The sequence below is a fragment of the Bombus fervidus genome, chromosome 1 (genome assembly GCF_041682495.2).
Source record: "Bombus fervidus isolate BK054 chromosome 1, iyBomFerv1, whole genome shotgun sequence".
NCBI lineage: Eukaryota > Metazoa > Arthropoda > Insecta > Hymenoptera > Apidae > Bombus > Bombus fervidus.
The window spans coordinates 21,409,101-21,432,838 of NC_091517.1; the positions used below are offsets into that span (position 1 = coordinate 21,409,101).

A 23,738-nucleotide genomic window follows, 5' to 3' on the forward strand; every position below is an offset into this window, starting at 1 on the left:
GCTTTATACAGCGAACGAAACAGTATTTCATATTAAAGAAATTGTATAAATAGTTTTTGTATTCGGTAACAACTGTTGAACAACTCTGAAATAGCTGTTATATATGCATAGTCCTGTATTGGTATGCGATCGTTCAAATGGTGTGCAGCCTAACCTTAAGAAACATAAAACTCTGAATCCTTACCTGATGAAAGTCGAATCTGCCGCAGGGCTGGAGGGTCTTGGTGAGGAACTTGCAGTGGACGCGGTATTGGTTTCTTCCACGTCCATCATCATTCATACCGACAATGACGGATCAATGCGAACGTTGGAAATTAACAGGGTATTATGTTAACGAGATCAACGAGATTGGAAACTGAAGGGATATCGTACGGAAGGTGAGAATTTTTGTCGGGCCCGCCAGTCTCTGAACGTCTGATCTCACGGGGGCAGAAACCATAAAGTCGGGGAACTTGACAAAGGGGTTGGGGGTTGGTTTCATGCGCCCGTCCACGAGCGCGGACTTACGGAAAACAACTGACAAACGATGTTACCCCCACCGTGAACAACCACTATCCGACGCCTGCAACCCTGCGCCACGGACACCTGCCGCGTAGGAACACTATCATTGCGCAGGCGCCGCGCCGTCGAAGAATCTTGAATTTTTATAAAATTAACAAAATAATAAGAATTAAAAAAAAAAACACATATAACGGTTCGTTTATAACCTAAGTTTTTAATAAAAAATTTTTTGTTTCATATTATTAACATCATAAAGAACTTACTGAGTTACAAAGTATTACAAAAACATAAAAACATACATATACATATGTATATGGAAGAGACGATAGAAATGCGGTTAATTTCATTTAAAAATGGTTTATTAGATTTTTCTCAAATGTCTAAAACAATCTTTTCTCTTGTTGAGTAATAATGTCGAGCAAAAGTTTCTCCAACGAGCAATGGAAAAATCAGAGATGCATCTGCACAAATCTAAAATATTGTTACTTTAACTGGTTTTACATTCATTCAAATTCTTGTTCCATGAAATATCTTCATCTGAATGAGCACCGCTATGACTGCCACCAAATTTTGAAGATGTATTTACAAATACAACATATTTAGCACTATTTCTTTGGTATGTAAATTATTTTAATTCAATTGGTTATTAAATTTATTTATATTTACACTTTCTTTATTACCTTGAGATTTGTATTTCATATGTATAATAATATTTTAACAACACTACCTCCAATGATAATCATGCCATTGTTTATTGCTTTCACAGTCATTGTATTTAATTGCCTAAGATTTGTGAAGTAATCAACATAATATGCAATAAGTAACATACAATATATTTAATATCATTGTATTATATATTTGTTATATTTCTTGTTTGTAATATTTATAAAATCTATATTTATTTAATAAATAAATTAAATTATATATATAAATATTAAACCTTATTTTACAAGTTCAAATCTGAGATTATGTCTATAATTAAACCTGGATTACTATAGAAGTGAAGATTGCCATCTGACAAAGTAGGGCTGAACACTACAATATTATTTTCTTCAGCACCATAATATATTAAATCTTCGTTATTAATTTCTACACCTAGTCTTGCTATTACTTTAGATGGTGTTCAAATCATATCCTAAAAGTTCATAAATATTTAAATGCTTAATTTTCTAAAAAAAAATGTTCAGCTCTCTTTTATTAAATCATACCTTTTCTTCCTGTTCAGCCAACATTGTATCCAATGTAAGCATAATCCAATCTTCAAATAGACAGTAATCGTCATTAGGTTCCTGTTCTATTAATACCATGTTGCCTAAGACTTTCTTTTTCTAATCATAAATGAAAATCTTCTATATGTATATCTTAATGCTAAGCATTTTATTAAATTTTCTTCCATACCACCTGCTATAGACTGCATTACGATACATTCAACCTGTAACATAAGTATATATTTAAATTGTCAATAATATTAAAAATTATTAAATATTTTAATGAATCATTTTATATTGTACAAGAAAAATTATACTTTATAATATCTTGAATTTCACATGAATCTATATTTAATGTATGTATTATTCTAAAAATATTATATATAAAGATATTTTCAATAAACTTATTTTCTTCTAATTTACCACTTTGATCATCTTCAAAAGAAATGTTTCTAGTCTGTTTGTAGCCACTGCTAGTCCAAAATTTTTTCCTTAAAAATCAGAATTCTTATATGTTTCTAATAAAACATGATAGGCAATTCCTTAATTCCAGTCATATTCTAAAACATGCTGATATCATTTAATACTTTAATCATATGAAATTGTTAACTACATTCTAAAGTTTCATTTTCTTATATTTTGTGAATAATCTACACAAACTTTCACACAATTATATTTCAATTAGAATAGGAGAGCTGTGATACAGCACTTTCTACAATTGCTGAGTTTTCATGTGTCATTCATTTTTATATGAAATTTGTTATATTTTTAAATTATATATATAATGCTTTTTGTAGAATGCTTCTTATAGATATACGTATGTACATATATACATATACAATGCTTACAAGGAAACATAACCTAACATGAAAATATGAGTCTTAATACAATTTCCCTATTCATACTAAAAATGTATTGCGATATGTAATTATTACATGATTCCGATCAATGAGTGAATTCACTAATTGCAAACTATACTGTAAATTATAATCTGGTATAGGCAAACAACGTAGATAATAAACGTAGTAATTGATAGTAGGTAATATGTATGTATTTAGCTACAGTCAGACATGTAAATAGCGTTGTGTAGAATATGAATTCAAAAGAACAGTTAGTCGTTTCAACGTTTAAAATTATTTCTTCTTTATATATATTTTTAATGTATTTTACAAGTTAGTATGACATATTACTTTTATCTCTCATTTAACTGATCCGCAACACCCATTACAATGATCTGCACTATGTATAGACAGATCAGCATTGGACTGAACTTCGCCGAAAATTAGTTTATACATATGTACTAGCTCTAGCACAACCGACCGCGTCATGGCGCGCTGGAGAGAAAATGATAACCTAAAACAAATCTAATTCTATACTTATGATTCAAAATCCCGCTTCAAAATGGCTGACATCTAAATGTATTCATTTTATAACCAGCGACTTCACTTATTGGACAAATAATGGATAGAAGCCAATATGGCGTAAAAGTAACGTATTGAATGTGAACGGTTCTTAATAACGTGTAAAAGACGCTAAAAGTGCTCAATTTTACATACGCAGAAGTTTTGAACCTTAAAATTCTTAAAGCTAAATTCTAACATATATAAAAAGTCAATAATTTTATGTCCCCTAAAGTAAAGTACAGCCAAAATGGGTGACATAAAATCCTTCTTTCATCAATGGTGCGCAAAAAATTGCAAAGAACCACAATTTGATGTAAGACCAACAGGTATGATAATATCATTTTCAAAATAATATAAAAATAAAGACGTGTTACATAATTAATAATATTATAGGGCCGAAACACCGACAACGATTTCTTTGTGAATTACGAGTACCCGGATTTGATTACGTGGGTGCAGGAAATTCAACTAGCAAAAAAGATGCTCAAGGAAATGCAGCCAAAGATTACGTTAATTATTTAGTTCGATCAGGACATGTAAACGCTAATGATGTTCCAAAAGATACACAAAGCATTCTACAACAGGGAGAAGTAATTATTAAATCAGAGCCTGTATATCCAATAAAATCTGTATTTCAAGATGGAATGGGTCCAAATGACATAGGTCAAGCATATAGGGCTTATAATGAACATGGTGAAAGCAATTATACTTATATTGATAGAATAGCAGATCAGAAAAAAGTTGAAGATGCAGAAGATGTTGATGTGAATTCTGGAATTCATGGGAACTGGACTATAGAAAATGCTAAATCAAAACTTCATCAATTTATGCAAACTAACAAAATTAATGCTGATTACAAATATACTCCACTTGGTCCAGATCATATGAGGTATGGATTGTCTCAATGTAGCTGTTTACTTTTACATTGGGTTGGACTTATCAATGTGGTATTGTGATGTCACTTAAAATCCTCAATTGTATCAAAGATCTGTTTCAAGATGATATAAAGAAAATTACATAAGTGACTTATCATAGCATTTGAAATTCTACAAGACCATTTTAGAGTACGCTATTTATTTATACTTAATGCTGGTACAAGAGAAAAATGTTTTCTCTCGTGCACAGACGAAACTACTGTTTAACCGGAACTTTTATTGAAATAATTCAATAATGGTTTTGGTGCAATCACTCACAGAAATTTATCACAATGTACTCCAATATGGTCTTGGATATTTTCAAATGGTAAGTTGAATTTTAATCATTGTAATTATTTGTTAGATTTATTAAGCATAATATAAATATACATAAAATATTAATAATATAAATTTATATTTAGGGGTTTCATGGCTGAAATGACATTTTATGTAAGACAACTTGGAAGAAGTATGTTTTCAAAGTAATATATATAATTGATATTTAAATCAATATCTATTCATAACAAAAAAGTTTTTAAAAATGAATTTCAGATATTACTGGTCGTGAGACTGGTTCAAATAAGCAAACTGCATCAAAAAGTTGTGCTTTGTCTCTTGTTCGACAGTTGTATCATCTTGGTGTTATTGAGCCATTTAGTGGAACTTTGAAAAAAAATAAAGAAGCAGAACAAATAAAACCATATCCAGTTAAAATTTCACCAGATTTGATAAATCAGATATATGATGTTCTGAATAGTCTGGATATAAAACCAATTCCAGTGAACTTATATCAGGTGATTTATATTACTAATATTAACATTACTCTTACAAATCTACATTATTTTTATTAAATAAATTAAGTTATGATTTTTATAATATTAATTTGTATTATAGGCATGTAAAAAGGAAGACGGTGATTCATTTAATGTTTCGTTCTCATTATTAACAAATCAAGTGTTAGATGATTTTATTTCATCAGCACCACAACCAGCTGGAGTAGTAAGTTGGTCCCCTCCACAACAAAATTGGAATCCATGGACTGGTTGCAATATTGACGAGGGACCATTAGCCGTAATGTCTTTAGAACAGTTGTCAGAGGATTTATTACATGAACAACGAGAAAGATTGCAAGAAGATGAGAGACTTCAAACAAGTATTAAGGAAAGATCTCATTTACCAGTTTTTTCAATGAAGAATGAAATAATGAATGCTATTAATGATAATCCTATAATTATTATTCGAGGAAATACAGGTTGTGGTAAAACAACTCAAGTATGTCAGTTTATTTTAGATGACTACATTGCATCAGGTCAAGGTGCATGTTGTAGTATCGCTATTACGCAACCTAGAAGAATATCTGCCGTATCTGTAGCTGATCGAGTTGCTTTAGAAAGATGTGAAGATTTAGGACTATCTGTTGGATATTCTGTAAGATTTGAATCTTGTTTGCCGAGACCTTACGGCAGTATAATGTTTTGTACTGTTGGCGTACTTTTAAGAAAATTAGAAGGTGGCTTAAGGGGTGTATCACATGTTATTGTTGATGAAATTCATGAACGAGATGTTAATTCTGATTTTATTATGGTTGTACTTCGTGATATGATTCATATGTATCCAGATTTGCGAATTATTCTAATGTCTGCTACAATCGACACTACGTTATTCAGTAATTACTTCAATAATTGTCCGGTAATAGAAATACCTGGAAGATCGTATCCAGTACAACAATATTTCTTAGAAGATTGTATACAATTAACAAATTTTGTACCACCTTTGGATTCGAAGAAACGAAAAAGTCGGGATACAGATGATTTACCAAATGAAGGAGAACCAGAAGAAAATTTGAATAAAATTATTGACATGCAGTACTCTATACAAACGAAGAATGTCATGGCGCAACTTAATGAAAAGGAGATAAGCTTTGAACTTATAGAAGCTCTACTAAGATACATTAAGAAACAGAATGTTTCTGGTGCTGTACTAATATTTTTACCTGGTTGGAACTTAATATTCGCATTAATGAAACATTTACAGCAACACCCTGTTTATGGAGGATCAAGTTACATGATTATACCACTGCATTCACAATTACCAAGAGAAGATCAACATAAAGTTTTCGAACCTGTAATGCCAGAAATAACGAAAATTATTTTAGCAACAAATATTGCCGAGACCTCAATCACAATTAACGATGTAGTTTATGTAATAGATTCTTGCAAAGCTAAAATGAAGCTTTTTACTTCTCATAATAATATGACGAACTATGCTACGGTTTGGGCTAGTAAGACAAACTTAGAACAAAGAAAGGGTCGAGCAGGCCGTGTTAGACCAGGGTATTGTTTCCATCTATGTTCTAAAGCGCGATACAATAAAATGGACGAACATATGACACCCGAAATGTTTAGGACGCCTTTACACGAATTAGCATTGAGTATTAAATTATTAAGATTAGGAAGTATTGGAAAGTTCTTGTCAAAAGCAATTGAACCACCACCAATAGATGCTGTAATCGAAGCAGAGGTCATATTACGCGGTACGTTTCCTCCATTGAACATTATCAAATATAAATATTTGTCACATTATTGTTTAAAATTATCTTTTGTTTTATAATTGCAATTTATTTCAGAGATGAAATGTTTGGATGAAAATAATGAATTAACGCCTCTTGGAAAAATATTGGCTCGATTACCAATAGAACCACGTTTGGGTAAAATGATGATCTTAGGTTGTATATTTTGTGTGGGTGATGCACTTTCAACAATGGCTGCGAATAGTACAACATTTCTAGAAGTGTATAATATGGGACCTGATCTGAGACGGTTATCTGCACAACAAAAATCATTTGCTGGTGCAAGGTATAGCGATCATGTAGCAATGTTACATGCTTTCCAATCATGGGAAGAAGCTAGATCTATTGGAGAGTATGAAGAACAAACATTTTGTGATTCGAAAAATTTAAGTTTGCCCACATTAAGAGTAACATGGGAAGCTAAGGTAACTATAAATAATGCTTTCTTATATATTGTAGAACAATATGTTAACAATATTTTATATTTATAGAATCAATTGCAAGCACTTCTGCTAAGTGCGGGATTTCCGGAAGAAACTCTTTCCCCTAGACCGTTAAATTATCACGCTGGTGCAGATACTCGTCTTGACACAATTACTGCATTATTATGTATGGGTCTTTATCCAAATGTTTGCTATCATAAAGAAAAAAGAAAGGTTCTTACTACTGAATCTAAAGCAGCGTTGATTCACAAAACGTCAGTGAATTGCAGTAATTTTGAGCAAAATTTCCCATTTCCATTATTCGTATTCGGGGAAAAGGTAAGATTACTCTCTTTTGATGTAATAAATTTAAATAATCTTAGGATTGTGTTAATTTATTTTTATTCACAGATTCGTACAAGAGCAGTATCTTGTAAACAAATGACTATGGTATCACCGATTCATTTATTATTATTTGGTTCTCGAAAGGTCGAGTACGTCGATAATGTAGTAAAACTGGATAACTGGATCAACTTAGATATGGATCCAACTCATGCAGCAGCAATAGTAGCTTTACGACCCGCATTAGAAAGTCTCGTTGTGAAAGCTGCAAAAGAACCTGAAACTATTCTGGAATTAAATCCCAATGAACAAAAAGTATTATTCTATATATCAATGTTTTTTGCTGTATTACTATTCTCTTAAATATTACGAAATTTTGCTTTTGCTTTGCTTTCTTTTTAGGTGTTAAATGTAATCAAATCGCTTTGCGGAATGAATGCTTGCCGTTATGAACTGGATCAGATTACAGGTGGTTTCTATTCAAAAAGACCACCGAGGGAATATTCGACTGGTTTTCATTCGGGAAGCGAAAATCCCGCAAAATTAATGCGCGGAGCTGGCGGTTATCGCGGAAGCCTTTATGGTGAAGGCGGTAATAGATATTCAAGAGGCAGTTACAGTGGATACAGAGGCGGTGGTAATAGAGGATACGGAATGAGTAATTCACGTGGAAGAGGCAGTGGAAGTTGGGGTGGTAGAGGAGGTTTTCGTGGTCGTTATTGATTATAATTTTAAATAATCTTTAATGTGTAAAGTTAGCAAAATTCTATTATAATGTGTATGCGATATGTTTCACGTAGTTGTACATTATCTTCTAATTGAAAATGTAACATATATTTATTTTTATATCTTTTGATTCAAAATGTTGTTGCTTTTCTTTTTGTTTAACAATATTTGTTATCCCACTAAATAACAGTACAAATAAAGCCTTCAAAAATATTTAACAATTTGGACGTATTTATGCATATTGTTAATATATAATAGCGCGTTTTTAAAGAAGTGCTGCGATAACTTGAAAGTACGATTTATTAAAGAGATATGCAATACCTATCTCACGTAAATATTATAGTCGAATTATGGAATTTTATAGCGCTACATATTATCAGATATTAAAACTACAGATTAGGATTCTGTGGAAACAGAATGAAGACTCGGCCATCTAACGGGCATGATGGAAACGGAAAAATGTTTCCATCTCTTGTGATTTCATAGGTTTATTTGTGAACACGTCAGGAGACGACCATACGTTTGTAGTATTGGTCGGTGCGTGGTCGGTACGTGGTCGGTACTGAGTAGAAAAAAAAATGGCGAAAATTTGCGTATAAAGACGATCGTCAACAGAGTTGACAGAAACTAATGAAATTGGCTAATGTCAAATTGAACAACGTAATGCATGAAAAATGTTTCCTCTAGTTCGCGCCGCCTTGGTGCGTTTCATATGATCGGGTACAACGTTTTACACAAGTGTTCAATCAAGTGAGAAAAACAACGGGAAAAAAAAGGAGAAACAAGAGTTTAGTGGTTGCGAAACGTCACAGATCACAACACGGAACGGGCCACTTCAAGGCAAGACGTTCCACCTTCTACCTCATTGTCCCTCTGGGGAACCTTCCGATACTTAAAAATAGTGATAATGCAAATGACCATGTACGACGGGATTCACCAGTTCTGTAATGTGAATTCGTGATGACCTGATTTAATCTTTTCGTTTTAAAAGTGTATTCGATCTTGAATTGTGTATCGTGAAAGGTTATGTGCAGTTATGCGTCTGACATTTGGATTTCTTACAAACATTCGTCAAGAATTCTTTAGCCGTATTTGGCAATTAGTACGACATAAAGTAACGATTAATATTAAACCGCGTAAAGAATATGCGATTCATGTTTTTTAACCATGTCTTGCTATTTAAAGCTTTTTTAAAAAATTCTCTCGATTACCATACGAAGTAAAGTCAAAGTACTGACTATTAAGAGTTGAGTGCAATGATCGTTTCTACATGTTTATATTAATTCCCTTATATAAATTGCCCCTTGTTTAAGTGCGCAATAATGAAAATTTACTTTCTTCTGTAGTTGTGCAATACTGTTTTTGTCTTGTCATTCCTATTTTGTAATATATGCACCTTACTTGGCAGAATGCCTAAAAACTACTTTAGGACATTACTGTGATACATTAATGAAAAATTAAAAATATAAAATAGGACTCAAACAGAAAATTTAAATTATGGTACAAGAAAGTCAAACGACTTAATAATATTTATTCGAAATTTTTGTATTTTAGGTGTAAAAAATGAATCAAATAGAGATGGATCAAGAAACTGTATATGGGACCCATGAGGATAGTCATGTGGTCATGTCAGAGAAAGTACAATCTCTGGCTGGTAGTATTTATCAAGAATTTGAAAAAATGATAGCACGTTATGACGAAGATGTGGTCAAAGACCTAATGCCCCTCCTAGTCAATGTCCTAGAATGTCTAGACATATCTTATACCGAAAACCAAGAGCGTGAAGTTGAATTAGAGTTATTAAAAGAAGACAATGAACAACTTGTTACACAATATGAAAGGGAAAAACAATTAAGAAAAACATCTGATCAGGTATAATTCAAATTTTTGTAATGCTTTCTAATCTTGATGTTTCACTTAGAATTATATACAACATTCTTTGAGAAAAAGTAACCTTCATGACTCTGATTAGAAATTGCTGGAGCTTGAAGATGTAGCAGAAGATGAACGAAAAGAACTTTTATCAAAAATTGATAGTTTGGAATCAATTGTAAGAATGCTGGAATTGAAAACAAAGAATTCACATGATCACGGTACAATTGCTAATGGCTCTCTCAGTTCATCCCTTCACAGAATATCCCTCTACAGTAGAGTAGAAAGTTTTTGTTTTATTTTTATCTAATTGATTAATAATATAAACATGTATCTGTGGGACTTCAAGTATTTGCATGTATGCTTCTAAAAGTTTGTTTTATTATTAAGTGCTTTATTTATTGTTATGGGGTATTTAACATATGGTGAATTATTTACTTTTATATTGTATATAGTATATCTGGTTTAAATGTATATATACCATTATTTCTCTAAATATTAAAAATACGAAAAATTTTTTAATAATTACGAAAATAATAACATACATACATTTAAATTGGACATATTGTATGTTTCTAGTAAAATCTAGAGAGTGTTCTGTAATATATTACAATCCTTATAATAAAATTGTTAAAGCAGACATGGAATATCATTTTTATGATTTTTTAGTTGTTCGCCTTGAAGAAAAAGAAGCTGAATTGAAGCGTGAATATACTCGACTGCATGAGAGATATACGGAACTATTTAAAACGCATGTAGATTATATGGAAAGGACAAAGATGTTAGTTGGAAGCACAGAGAGATTAGAAAATTCATCTAGTGGCCGTGGTCCATCTCGTTTACCATCTCTTGGTTTAACTCACATGTCTCGAAGTTCTGGACCATTGAGTTATGGCTTTCAGAGCTTAGAAGCTAGTATAAATGCAGAAGATGTCGACCAAGAAAGTCCACCAAATGTTGTTGCTAATTTAAGAACTGAAATGTTGGACAGTAGCAGTGAAGCTGCTATTGAAACATCTGATAAAAGTCAATTAACAGATAAACCAGTACAAGCAAACAAAACAACTGCAATTTCTAGACGTATGTTGTTTTCCTTCTGCGAAAATTTCGTTATGTAATATTATGTTCCTACTTTTATTTTTTAATTTATAGATGAGAGTCCAGAAACTGAAATACCTCCACCTTTGGTTACACCGACATCACCGACTGTAGAAAAGTTAGCTACTTCTGGTGGAAGAAGCAGAACAGAAAGAGAGCAACGAAGTGGTAACACATTGTACCAGGAACTCAGTTTTCAAGATGCTGATGCATTAGGTGAAATGGATGAAGGAGCAGATATTACTGGTAACTGTTGTTAAACAGTTTAATGTTTGATATAATTTTAGAGTTTTATAGCTAATACTGTCCTTGTCCTTAAAATCTTAGGTAGTTGGGTACATCCTGGGGAATATGCCTCGTCGGGTATGTTTCATAAAATAACCAAACGTTTATACAAATATCATTACTTATTTGTTAATCCTTTGAGTTCTCAAATTCATTCTCTCATGCAAAACTAAGAAAAAACGTACATTACGATGAATATAGTCATTGACGAATTGAATAGTACAATATTCGTTTTATATTAATCAAGCATGCTCAACTTTCCTATCTACTAATGTTGATAAAATGAATATCCAAATAAAATCAATATTGCATGCCAAATTCTTAAGTTAACAATTAGGTCTTACACTTAATTCTTTGGAACTCTGAGGGTTAATATTAAAATTATAATTATAAAATATTAATGAAATAAAAATGTTAAAATATTATCTAGATCACATAAATAGTAACAATTATATAAAAAGGATAGTAGTAAAAAATAGTTAACTTTAGATTGGTGTTGTAAAATATTTGTTAATATTATTCCTTGTTCAAAATTGACTATTTTCTAGCACTGTCCTTCCTTTAGAAATTACAAGTTTTCTGTTTGAGTTATATGGAAAAGTATGTACTAATGTTATTTTATATTTCATTGCTTACCTCCTTACTTCTGCTGGCTGTGGTCATATTTTGACTAATAATCGCATGATATAAATAACCTCGTATGCAGTCAATGACAACTTCTTTGGTAAGAATATATAAATATCTATAAATATATGTATTGCTAGCAATGAAAGCATTTATGTTTTGTTGTATTAATTATGAAAAATAATATTTTATTAGGAATGGGAAAAGAAGTGGAGAACCTTATTATGGAAAACAATGAATTGCTAGCTACAAAGTGAGTACTCTTATATATTTTATAATAATATTTTAGTATATTTATTATAACATTTTATATATCACATTTATTTTTCAGAAATGCGCTTAACATTGTAAAAGATGATTTAATCGTGAAAGTAGATGAACTCACAAGGTAAAATGTCGTTTTTGAGGTGATACAATAAATAAGTGTTATTTTGTAAATATGCAATATATACATAAGTAAATATGTTCCTCAGTGAACAAGAAATATTACGCGAAGAAGTTCGGGGCTTGCAACAAACTAGAGAACGTCTACGGCAGAAGGTCGCTACTCTTGAAGAAGAATTGAAAAAAGTTAAGGAAGAGGCAGAAGCAGCAGCAAAAGCAGCCAAGAGCGACGATGAAGAAGATGTATCATTAGCACAGAGGAAGAGGTTTACAAGAGTCGAGATGGCTAGAGTGCTTATGGAGAGAAATCAATATAAGGAACGTTTCATGGAACTTCAAGAAGCAGTTAGATGGACAGAGATGATAAGAGCAACAAAGACTGATCCTGCTAGTATATCAAGTGGAAAAGTATCTGTATGGAAGTTGTTAGTATCATTTCACATAGAAAGAAACTGAAATATCGAATGCGATAACAATTTATTACTTTCTTTTGTCTTGTTTGTAGTTTTAGTAGTCTCTTCACAGGACCTGCTGATCGAGGAGCCTTAGTTCGTGGACCACACACATTACCTCATATGAGGTATAGTGCACCAACCAATCAAGTTGTCCCAGCACCGCCTCTGGATACCATGCGTAGACGTACGTTGAAAGGTCGCCATGAGTTTTTCGACCAGGGAGACACCATGTGAGAAATCAATCAAATTCTATACACGCACTTAGATATTATAACAATTTGACACTGAAGTCTGACAAATTATTCTCTATCTTTCATATAGAGATTTGTTTCTTTTACCATCACGCCCTCTTCTAACTACAATTTTAATAACTGTGATTGTTTTTACAACGAAAATTTTTACAGAGAGATATACACAATCACTATATAAACTTTATATGTAAAGTTTATTTTAATATTTTTACCAAAGCTATTGCAACAACAAGAGATTTTTTCTCTTGGTGGGGTAGAATTTCGATATCTTGACTTATAACTTCTTTTTTTTTTGAATCGATATCATCTTTCCAGATTAGAGTCCTCTTTGGTCAGTTGGGATCCATAATCTTTTGTCACGACTCTCAATTACTCTTGATCATTCTTAAGAAATGTGAGTCATTTCTAAATAATTTGTTGCCTAAACAATTTACAAATGTGATGGTTTTTAACAAATTGTCATTACGATTTCCTTCTTACCTGCCATTTTTTATGAAAAAAAATTGTGGGTGTATATTCTATGCGCAGTATAAAGTATTGAAGGACTGAGGATTATGGTCCGTAGCATACAGATCCCTTTTGATAATCTTATTCTCATTAATACATCTATCTATTTCTGGTAATATTAATGAAGTTATAAATAATCGTCTGTACTGAAACGGAAAATTGCTTACATATACCTATTATATAAATCAATCTACCATTTACTACTTCAGAATAGTAATATGATTTACTTAACAAAGTAAATTGTCTGTTATCTTTGCAAAGTCGTGCTGGAAAAGCAATAGTTTTGTAAATAAAAGTTTGTACATTTTTAAAAGAAAGATAATATATGATCATTATTGATCAACAAATAAATGAAGTTTTGACTATGTTATAAACTTGGCTTTTATTTCACTCTTGCTCTGCGCTTTGATTTTTCGTTCGGGTTTCGTCCTTGCCTGTCCTTCATGGCGTTGTCAAGAGATACCTGGTTATTCTGGTTTTCGGTGGGGTGCTTATTGGCCAGCAGGTAAATCTGTTCTGCTCTATGTCTAACATTTCGCTTCTACACGTGGATATATATATAAATCTTATTGTATAAATAACGAACCTGAACATTGTTATACAAGATGATGGAAAGAACGATTGGATTAAAGCTTCATTCGAATTCAAGAAAGTGTTCTGTGATCAAGAGAGTCTTCGTAGGAATATATGGTTGAACAAATAACAGCATTCAGTAAATCTACTAACTTTATAATTCAAAATTCTGTCTTGATCATGTGTATTACAAAAATAATCGAATAATTAATGTTCTTTCGATACATTTTTACAGATCTTCTGAGAAGCTCGTAGCAAGACGTGCAAATGAACGAAGAGAGCAATATCGTCAAGTCCGTGCACATGTTAGGAAAGAGGATGGACGATTACATGCTTATGGTTGGAGTTTACCTGGAAAACCAAGTGCTCCAGTTAGACAACCCGTTCCTGTTCCAGTTTATTGCAGACCTTTACAGGAATCTGAACCTGGCATGAAGGTGCATTTATCTGTTATTAATATATAAAATATGTGTAATTGTTTTTATGTAATCAGATGTAAACACACAGTTTGTACCATATTCTAGTTTGTCTTTTATTATTTAGATATGGTGTGGTGCTGGTGTAAACCTAAGTGGTGGTAAAACACGAGATGGCGGTTGTATGGTCGGAGGAAGCGTGTTTTATGCTGCTGAAGCTCAAGAAGTAAGTACGAATACAAAAAATGAAGTGGAAGATGCTGTTGAACATTTGGATAAGGAGCTTCAAGAGAATGAAAATCAAAGGGTCGAGGCAGAACAATTAGAACAACATCTTAGCTCATTGGTGTGGATCTGTACATCGACTCAGAAGATGTCAAAAGTTACTGTGATAGATGCTAACAATCCAGCGGATATTTTGGAAGTCTTTAGCGTTTGTCAAGGACATTTACTTTGCATTGCAAGTGTACCTGGAGCCAAAGAGAGTGATTACACTCAAGCTATGAACGAAGATCCAGTTCGAACTGCTAATGGAGTGAATGAGAACGATAATCACGAAGTAAATACGACTTCAAGTACTGAACAGAACACTCAAAAAAATAAACAGGAAATTCAAGTCTCGGTGGAAAAAAACAAAAATGAATCTGAAAATGCATCAGAAGAACAAAATAATGAAAATGTTAAAAAATCGGATGATGTTAATCAAAGTATTACTACTGAACCACAAAGTTCGGAAAATGTAGATAGCGAAACGATAAATTTAGGGAAGGTATACTTTGTGAAGGCTAATTTTGAGGCACCAAACTCACAACTGGATGAAAAAGAAGATAAAACTGAGGAGAAAGAAAATAAAGTTGAGGAAGATGCACCTATAGAAAAAATGTCTTCAATACAACCGACAATGTGGCTTGGAGCTCAGAATGGTACGGTGTTTGTTCATTCAGCTGTCGCTAAATGGTCAGTTTGTTTGCATTCAGTCAAATTGAAGGATGCCGCACTGGCTATTGTGTATGTAACTTTTACTACACGTTAAATCATTGTTGTATTTTAATTTAGAATACATATGTGATATATATATTTCCTTTTAGACATGTACAAGGACGAGTTCTTGTCGCTCTTGCCGACGGAACTGTTACATTATTTCGAAGAGGTCCAGATGGGCAATGGGATTTGTCTCAGTACCATGTGATTACTTTGGGTAGTCCACAACACTCAATTAGGTGTATGACCGCCGTTAGTGGTAAAACGGTATGGTGCGGATATAGAAATAAAATTCATGTAATAGATCCAGTTTTAATGACTGTTGAGGTATATCTATATTTTCTTATTATCTATATTTTCAAAATTTTAATATGTAGTAAACTGTGTTAACATATTAAGGACATTTTTATAATTTAAACTTTTAGTGCACTGTGGATGCTCATCCACGGCGAGAGTCGCAAGTGAGACAATTAGCTTGGCTGGGTGAAGGAGTGTGGGTCAGCATTAGATTAGATTCAACATTAAGACTCTATCATGCTCACACTTATCAACATCTTCAGGATGTTGATATTGAACCTTATGTTAGCAAAATGCTTGGAACCGGAAAACTTGGCTTCTCATTTGTAAGAATTACTGCATTACTCATTTCCTCCAACAGGCTGTGGATCGGCACAGGAAACGGAGTAATAATTTCCGTTCCTTTATCTGAAAGTAAGTTCAAAGAATTAATTATATTGTTGTAGAAGGTAATAATAAACTAAATGTTAATGTCTAATGATAATAAAATGTTTATGAATAAAAGATGTATGTAAAACAGGTGCTGGTGGATCAATGGCAGTATCCAGAGTTCAAGTAGGAAATGCTAAAGGTGATGCACCGGGCGTTGGCATCAGAATTTTTGCCTCGGATCGCGGTGTTACGCCCGGTAGTTACATACCTTATTGCAGTATGGCTCATGCTCAACTTAGCTTTCATGGACATAGAGATGCAGTAAAAATGTTTGTTGCAGTGCCTGGTATGTTTATTTATAATTGATTGGTTACTATTAATTTTTAGAAATAAATTAATATATTACATTATTGAATTTATATTGTAGGTCATGGCGGTCAAAGTGCTGTGTCAGATGGTACTCAACCGGCAATGCTTGTTCTTTCAGGTGGCGAAGGCTATATAGATTTCAGAGTTGGTGAGTAATATTTACAATTTTAATATTGTGTTTTTAACATATTATTTGGTTGCCCTTATAAGCACGAAAAATTAAATTCATTGGGTATATAAAAACATAATCAAGATGTCGTTTTATACAATTATAACACTTGCAGCAGATGAGGCGGAAGACGAGAGTGACGTGGCGACTCATCTGATTGTATGGCAGTTGGTCAGGTATGCCCCCAGAGAAAAATGAAAAGCGGTTGATGGATCTTTATTCGATTTATATAACTGCTTGATTGAGTGGATATATCGTTTGTGTTATTTACCAACGAAAATTATACTAACTAACGAGAGTATGTTTTGTGCACGGTGTAATGAAATTCTAAACTAACAAATTCGCTAGTAGTTAGATACATTTCTAACCTGACATTGAAATAATTATTCTCATTTCTTTATGAAAATATCGGCATTAAGATGTATAGGTGTTTATGTACAAGTGTTCTCATTATAATTGTTGCTCTGGATTGAAAAATAAGAGCAGTCAATGAAAAGTCATTAGCTTTTGTATAGCACAAACTATTCTTACAATAATTTTCATTAATAAAAAAGCTGTGTCTGCACCTCCGTTTCTCGAGCAATTGTACACCATACAATTGTCCTGCTTCTTTCATTCTCTGGGGGTTGGGCATTTCCAGCTGACATGCATCGTATTGTACAAAAGACAACTGATAATCGCACTTTTTATTTATTTTTACTGTGTATTTTTGTTTAATCACTTATCAAGTAATTGTGAATTATTCTGTTCAGGTGATGGAGAAGACACAGAAGATACTATGGAACGATCTAACAGTGCTGTTGCTGCAAATGCTGAAGAACATGGAGAACAAAGTCATCTAATCGTATGGCAAGTGCAATGTCCTTTACCAGTGCCAATGAATGGCTAGCCTAGAAATTTTGGAAGTATGTTGATCCTGGTGTATGGTTCAGCTTGAATTTCTATAGATAAATCAAGGCGTTTAAACGGTTCTCGTGATATGTTGTCGTGGAATCGATAAATTAGACCTATCATTTGGTCAACCGAATGCCGCATCTATTTAATTATACTTATATAACGATTGTAGCGAAGTACGCAAACGAATACGCATAACAGCGAAAGAAAGGGAGATAATGTACAATTTCTGAGGGTATTAAGAATCATTTACAATATTTCATTACGGATGGTAATTTCTAAACAGAAAATTTTCTTTCCTTTAGAATATCGTATTAAGCAACATTGACAAAAGATTAACTTTTTAGATATGGGGTATTCATTGGGGAATTTTTTAAAATTGAGAGATAAGTAGAATATCTTAACGCAATGCTTATAATCCTTAGCTTTAAACTTTAAAAACGTCCTTTAAAAATATTTTATCGGAATACTAATTCGATGTTACGTATTGATAACGTAATTTGTAACGGAACTTCTTTTCTCTTGATTATGCATGTCTTCTTTGTGCGTCGTTGAACGAGGCACGTATCTAAGAACTAGGTACTTGCGTATACATATAAGAAGTTTTAAGAATGCTTGGAATCAGTGTTGATTGAGGAACGTAGAAGGTATAGCGTTACGTTTCCGCCAATAAATGTGATAACGAATAAAGATATGGAATAATGGTTTTCAAAGCTGCCGTGATATTTGCTACTTAGCTGCAATAGAAATCAGGATTACTACATGGAAGTTAGATAACAACCATTGTACAATGTTCATTTGCAGAGATGAGAGGTGCAACTGATTCAAATAGTCTTAGGCATAATCTATTATTGTACATTCTTTTCGTTAGAGAGTATATTATTTTCCAAACTTAAGTGATTTGATTCGCTGAAAAAAAAAAATATATATATATATATACGTATACATGGAATATAATATATTTTTTATGTTCTGCTACTAACTCTTCTCTAATATTATCGCGTTCAATCGCGCCTATTTTTCTTCTATCTTAAAAGACGGTCTCTGAAGAGCGTTTTAATGAATTTATGTGTACATAAACTATTGTGAGATATTTGTATAGTGTTTTACGTAGCATGTAATTTAAGTTTTTGTCCATAAACGAAACAAATGCGATTCTGATAAATCTATACACACACAGATAAACACACAAATGAAATCATATATTTAATCTCTCATCGGTCGCTGTAACTTTATTTTTCGTCAATAGTACTCCCTCCTTATAACATTACCAAAGACGAGGAACGATTTTATTGTATTCTTTGTACGATTTCAAGCGAGAGACGGTTTAAAAGTTGCGTATCTTAGCTAATGTATAGCGACCCGAACACAGTGTAGTACAACACCTACATGCATTTGAGACTTGGAAAAAGTCGCCATAATACTCGGGCTTATGAGAATTTTTGTAAATTTCTGTGTTATAAGCGACGAACAGTGAAATTCAGGATGTGTACAATGTATAAGGGCTGCGCATTATTGTGTGTGAGCTCGCTTTCAGTGTCGAGCTCGGAACTGTACCTGGCTCTGATGAAGCTGCAATGGCGTTAATAAAGAAAGTTGCGAAACAACACGTCTCGATTTGCTTCTCTTAGTATAAGCATACGATATTTCTTTTGAAATATTAATCATAGAACTATTCTTCGTTACAGTTTCTGTAATCCTTGAGTTTTGTTCCGGAAGATGTTTTTCTATGAGGAAGATGTACAAAGGTCTCTTTGAAAACTGCTTCTAAAAAATTTATTCCTGTGTGGTATGTTTAGTAAAAGGACAAATAATTCAAACGAAAATATGTTTGATCTTCAATAGCAATTAAGCATTTATTCAAATTATGATCGCATTTATTTATATGTACATACTTGGACATTTACCCACATACTTTCTATCATACTAGGGATTAATATGGAAATTAATAGAAAAATTTTCTTAATAGAAATTAAAATTAGCTTTTGACTAGTATTTTTAATTTTTTCAAGTTACACAAAACAATCCAGAAACTAATCATATTCAGCTGACTGCAAATAAAGTAAGTTTCAACTTATGAATTCAGTTGCATCCAATTGTTTAAACGTTAGCTTAAAGTTTTAAGCTGCAATATTTAGTAAACTTTATAAGTATGTACGTATTCTCTAACCAAGAATTGTTTTTGATTTATGGCAATTGTGTAAGAGAGCTATACAAGAAAGTATATCCCGATGTTTCTAAGTTTGAATTATTTCTTCGAATATTTACATAGACTAACTTGTAGGGACAACATCTGATTGTTTTCCAAATAATCGCAATGACTATTTATACGGGGCGAAGTTGGAGTACGGTTTGCTAACTTCATTTGCGTTGCCGTCCGAATCCTAACCAGCGACCTGAAACTTTACATGCATGAAGTGTAGTAATAAACAGTTCCTGTAAAGTTTCGCTGGTTTCGATGATACTGGCTACGGACAACGAGACTGGGTTAGCAAAGCAGGTACGAGAAAATGACTTGTTCAAATCGATGTTTGTGGAACGAAGGTATGATGAAAATAGTACTTGTGCCATTCTTAATGTATTATGCGTCACAATGCTATATCTAGATGTTGCATTACCATACTTAATAGCATATTTGCGATAGGAATTATCTTCAAATATATTATACATGCTAATCTAGAATCATTATCACTACGGTAAATCATTTTTCATATACTATCAATTAATATCAACGAATAAATAATTTATTATATGAATTGACAAAAGCGATTGAAGAAGCGATCTTAATGCTTGACGTTTAATGTTATGAAATAATAATTAGCGTGAGTGATTTTGGAAAATATATGATTTTTAAAAATCGGTGAGTTATTTCTTTTGAACAATGAAACACAATGCTTTCCATTTTCTTGCTAAATTTTTCCCACTAAGATCATTTGACCAGTGTTTATTTATTTTATGCAAGTATCTTTTAATTCGTAAAAGATTTTAATTAAGAATATCGTTGTATCGTTCGATGACCATTTATTCCATTATGACCAAGTTATCATCAGCGAGTATCTGTCGGATGTTTTTTAAAACTCTGACCTTATTTTTGTAGTCGTAAGTAGTATCGTTCTTTTACTATTTCTTTTCTATTAACTATCTGGAAATAGTTATATAAATAGATAAAAATAATTGAGCACTAAGTAGCATCTTTTATTACTTCAAAAGATTTATATGACATATTTATCGATATGAAGATAAACAATAGACACCTATTGTAAATAGATCATCAATTAATAAATGTAAATTTATTAAACACTTTATTTTTTAAGGAAAATCAGCGATTTTTTACCATAGAATCTTGACGCGAATACAATGCGAAATAGAAAATAATAGAAAATATTCTGTCAGTATAGAAATCAGGGTTTGATTTCATACTCGTATTAAGTCATTTTTTTGTTTTTATGAATTTCTATAATTTTTGTGAAGGTATCCATTCCCGTGACTCATCACTTCGATTTTTATGCAATCATTCTAACTACATTGTTCAGAGTAATTAGACAATTTCGCGTTTGAAAGTAAGGTAAACAGTAGACTTTGAAAGATGGGCAAAACTGCAAAAAACATTTTTTTCGTTCTGTATTATGCCTTTTAACATAATTTAGGTGCAATTATTTCATCAATTATTATCAAATTATTGCGTATACACACGATCATATCCATACTAAATTTTGCATAGTAGATAATTTCGCGTTTGACAGTAAAATAAATACCAGGTTTTGAAGGATAAGTAACATTATAAAAAGTAAATTTTTCGCTCTGTAATTATATTTCTTTAGAACAATTTAAGTGAAATGGGCTTAACAATTATAAAATCTTTTCGTATATTCGTTATCATATCAGTTATACCAAAGGTACATTTTGCATAGTAGAAGCTAGTTTCAATACATCGAGTAGCTCGTTTAGATAGAACTAAATTTAATTAGATAGAACTAAATTGATAGAACTAAATTATACAAGTAACAACAATAATGTAAAGCAATTCGATAAAGATTGCACGAAAATTTCGTGGAAAATCTCTAGTACAGTATAGTAATTAAAAATAGATCGAATAAATTCTGTTTGTTAACCTAACAGTTGATGGTAGTAGAAATCGAGCAAAGTCTGTAAAGTCTGTATGGTGTTCAAAATAACATAGAATCATTCATCTGCTGCCTTTTTGCCGGCCGATTACGTTGCGCAGATACTGCGTTATTTCGGCCATCAATTCGACGTTAGGTTAGGTTAGCAGGATCTGCTCGATTTCTAACATGAATTTAATATTTGATTACTACTATTACTACTGAATCTACTATTAAACAGATTTTGTTTGCAAAACGACCGCCAAATGTAGCGGCACATAACTATGATTTTGTCATCAAATTCTATCAATTCATTCATCAATATGTAGTCATATGGTATGGGGGGTTTATATAATTTCGCATATTATATACATCTTGTGCATTTTTGTTGCACTTTTAAATTCCTATAAATGCATAAATATCCGCAGTCTAATAATTAATACGAGCTATCTTACTATTTGTCTTTTATACAAAGGGCTTACTTGCTAATTGAATCTGGAAGATAGGGGCAAGACTTCTTAAGTTAAAAACGATGGAAACTGAGATGTGCAAAGACCGTAGCAACCAACCTTATTTCAACCTTATTTCACCAACCAAACTCGTGGAATACATATTTTCCCTTTTTTAAATAGCAGCTTATATTTTCTCTTATCTTACGCAAGATTGTTTAGTTAGTTTTTCACCGAACTTTGAGCAACTTGGTTACAACAATAGCCAAACTCTTGGATTCTTCGCCAAGAGTGGAAGTTCTAATTATTTATGTCCCCCTGGATATAAAAAATCGGAATCGTTCGTCTTAGATTTAAATTTAAAATTTTATTTGAATTTTTCAATTGAAAGAGAATTACTTTTGTTATAAAAATTATAATTTTGCTTTGTTTGATCTTTTTCGTGAAGAAAGTTAATGTAGTTAGTTTGCGTCCCACGTATCGCAATCCCAAACTTTTAATGAGTAAAATTTTGGGACGCGAAGGAACCTCTTTATTGTGCTATAACGTATTTCTACGTTGATATCATTCAATAGCAAATAACATCTGAAATCTCAGTTTTTCTTTTTTTAAATTGAAGCATATAATGTGCCTACTTGACAATTATTAAGATAAATATTTTTCTCGATGTCAGTTTTCTATATCAACAAAGGAATTTCACCTCGAAAGATACACGATAACAATAGAATCGTCATTTTTCTTAATAAATGGATGAGGAATACAATAGTCAGATATCTGGGTAGTGTTAGGAGCAAATTTTCAAAGAATGCCGGAAATATTATAGCAAGTGTTACACAATTGTGAAAATATTAAACGAATATTATTAATGTGGATAAAAATGTACGAGAATTTGGATAAAATTATATAAATTATCCAAGTTTTTTTAAATTGATAAATAATGACACTTGCAACTGAAATTTAAGTCCGGCTAATTTACGTCTTTTTTAATAGCTTCTTCATTTTTAACTAAATCAAATGTATCATCCGCCATCTTACATTTCTATTTAACCACTTCTATTTACGTTAACGTACCATCTCATCTACAACATTTTTTCATATCAATCTATACTATCGAATTCTGTTTTTTAATATCATGGTCATGAAAGGGAATTCAAAGGATTCGCTTGATATTATTTTGTCACTGTTTCCTCTACATACAGTCTACAATTGTACGAAATTTGAAGACGGAAATTGAAGTGTTTAGAAGCATTATGGTAAATATTATTCGGTCTTTAATAGATTAAAATCATTGAAAATATTCTGCTAATACAACAAAAATATCCCGGAAATATACTTGATATACATATACCATTTCGTGATATAGGTAAATAGATCGATGCAATATCTTATAACCTCTATATGTGTATAGTTCTGCAATTTTAGCAATATAATCGTGACTAATGAAATTTCAGAATATTTAGTGTAACACAGATAATATACATATCTATAAAAAGTTTCGATAAATGCTTTAACATTTTTCCAATCTATGTTAAAAATAATCGAATTATAATGGAC

The 23,738-nt window shown here is 32.0% G+C and overlaps 4 protein-coding genes across 15 annotated transcripts in view; 2 read left to right on the forward strand and 2 right to left on the reverse strand.

Annotated features, from left to right (window-relative positions):
* The window catches only part of Eip78c (Ecdysone-induced protein 78C), a 134,359-nt gene extending 133,840 nt beyond the window's left edge, over positions 1 to 519 (reverse strand). The window contains exon 1 of the mRNA XM_072009306.1: positions 185 to 519. Within this exon, the coding sequence (XP_071865407.1) occupies positions 185 to 276 (92 nt within the window). The 5' untranslated portion in view covers positions 277 to 519. The remainder of the gene's footprint in view (positions 1 to 184) is intronic.
* A 796-nt stretch (positions 520 to 1,315) lies between these two features.
* On the reverse strand, positions 1,316 to 2,930 carry Dhps (Deoxyhypusine synthase). Its single transcript, XM_074111812.1, is given in 5 exon segments — positions 1,316 to 1,636; positions 1,710 to 1,788; positions 1,790 to 1,818; positions 1,820 to 1,933; positions 2,133 to 2,930. Coding segments are annotated over 5 exon segments (423 nt in total). The 5' UTR covers positions 2,145 to 2,930; the 3' UTR covers positions 1,316 to 1,447.
* Positions 2,931 to 3,203: 273 nt separating this feature from the next.
* Positions 3,204 to 9,333, forward strand: Mle (dosage compensation regulator mle). Of its 2 annotated transcripts, XM_072009227.2 has the most exons (9): positions 3,204 to 3,438; positions 3,506 to 4,001; positions 4,449 to 4,495; positions 4,579 to 4,820; positions 4,921 to 6,559; positions 6,653 to 7,020; positions 7,087 to 7,356; positions 7,429 to 7,674; positions 7,762 to 9,333. In XM_072009227.2, exons 1-9 carry the CDS (start codon positions 3,360 to 3,362, stop codon positions 8,080 to 8,082), a joined length of 3,708 nt encoding a protein of 1,235 aa, XP_071865328.1. In that variant the 5' UTR covers positions 3,204 to 3,359; the 3' UTR covers positions 8,083 to 9,333. The 2 variants fall into 2 exon arrangements, with proteins under 2 accessions (XP_071865328.1, XP_071865338.1); XM_072009237.2 differs by lacking the exons at positions 3,204 to 3,438; positions 3,506 to 4,001 and adding an exon at positions 4,074 to 4,354.
* On the forward strand, positions 9,194 to 19,239 carry Syd (JNK-interacting protein syd). 11 transcript variants are annotated; one of them, XM_072009172.1, is made up of 20 exons: positions 9,194 to 9,331; positions 9,640 to 9,957; positions 10,058 to 10,232; positions 10,627 to 11,037; positions 11,110 to 11,301; positions 11,383 to 11,418; positions 12,047 to 12,064; positions 12,160 to 12,217; positions 12,296 to 12,352; positions 12,438 to 12,773; positions 12,854 to 13,033; positions 14,019 to 14,066; positions 14,370 to 14,571; positions 14,678 to 15,558; positions 15,639 to 15,858; positions 15,957 to 16,242; positions 16,334 to 16,546; positions 16,628 to 16,717; positions 16,854 to 16,914; positions 17,491 to 17,628. In XM_072009172.1, exons 2-20 carry the CDS (start codon positions 9,649 to 9,651, stop codon positions 17,492 to 17,494), a joined length of 3,777 nt encoding a protein of 1,258 aa, XP_071865273.1. In that variant the 5' UTR covers positions 9,194 to 9,331; positions 9,640 to 9,648; the 3' UTR covers positions 17,495 to 17,628. The 11 variants fall into 11 exon arrangements, with proteins under 11 accessions (XP_071865273.1, XP_071865284.1, XP_071865216.1 ...); XM_072009183.1 differs by having other exon boundaries at positions 16,857 to 16,914; XM_072009115.1 differs by lacking the exon at positions 16,854 to 16,914 and having other exon boundaries at positions 17,491 to 19,239.
* The last annotated feature ends 4,499 nt before the right edge of the window (positions 19,240 to 23,738 follow it).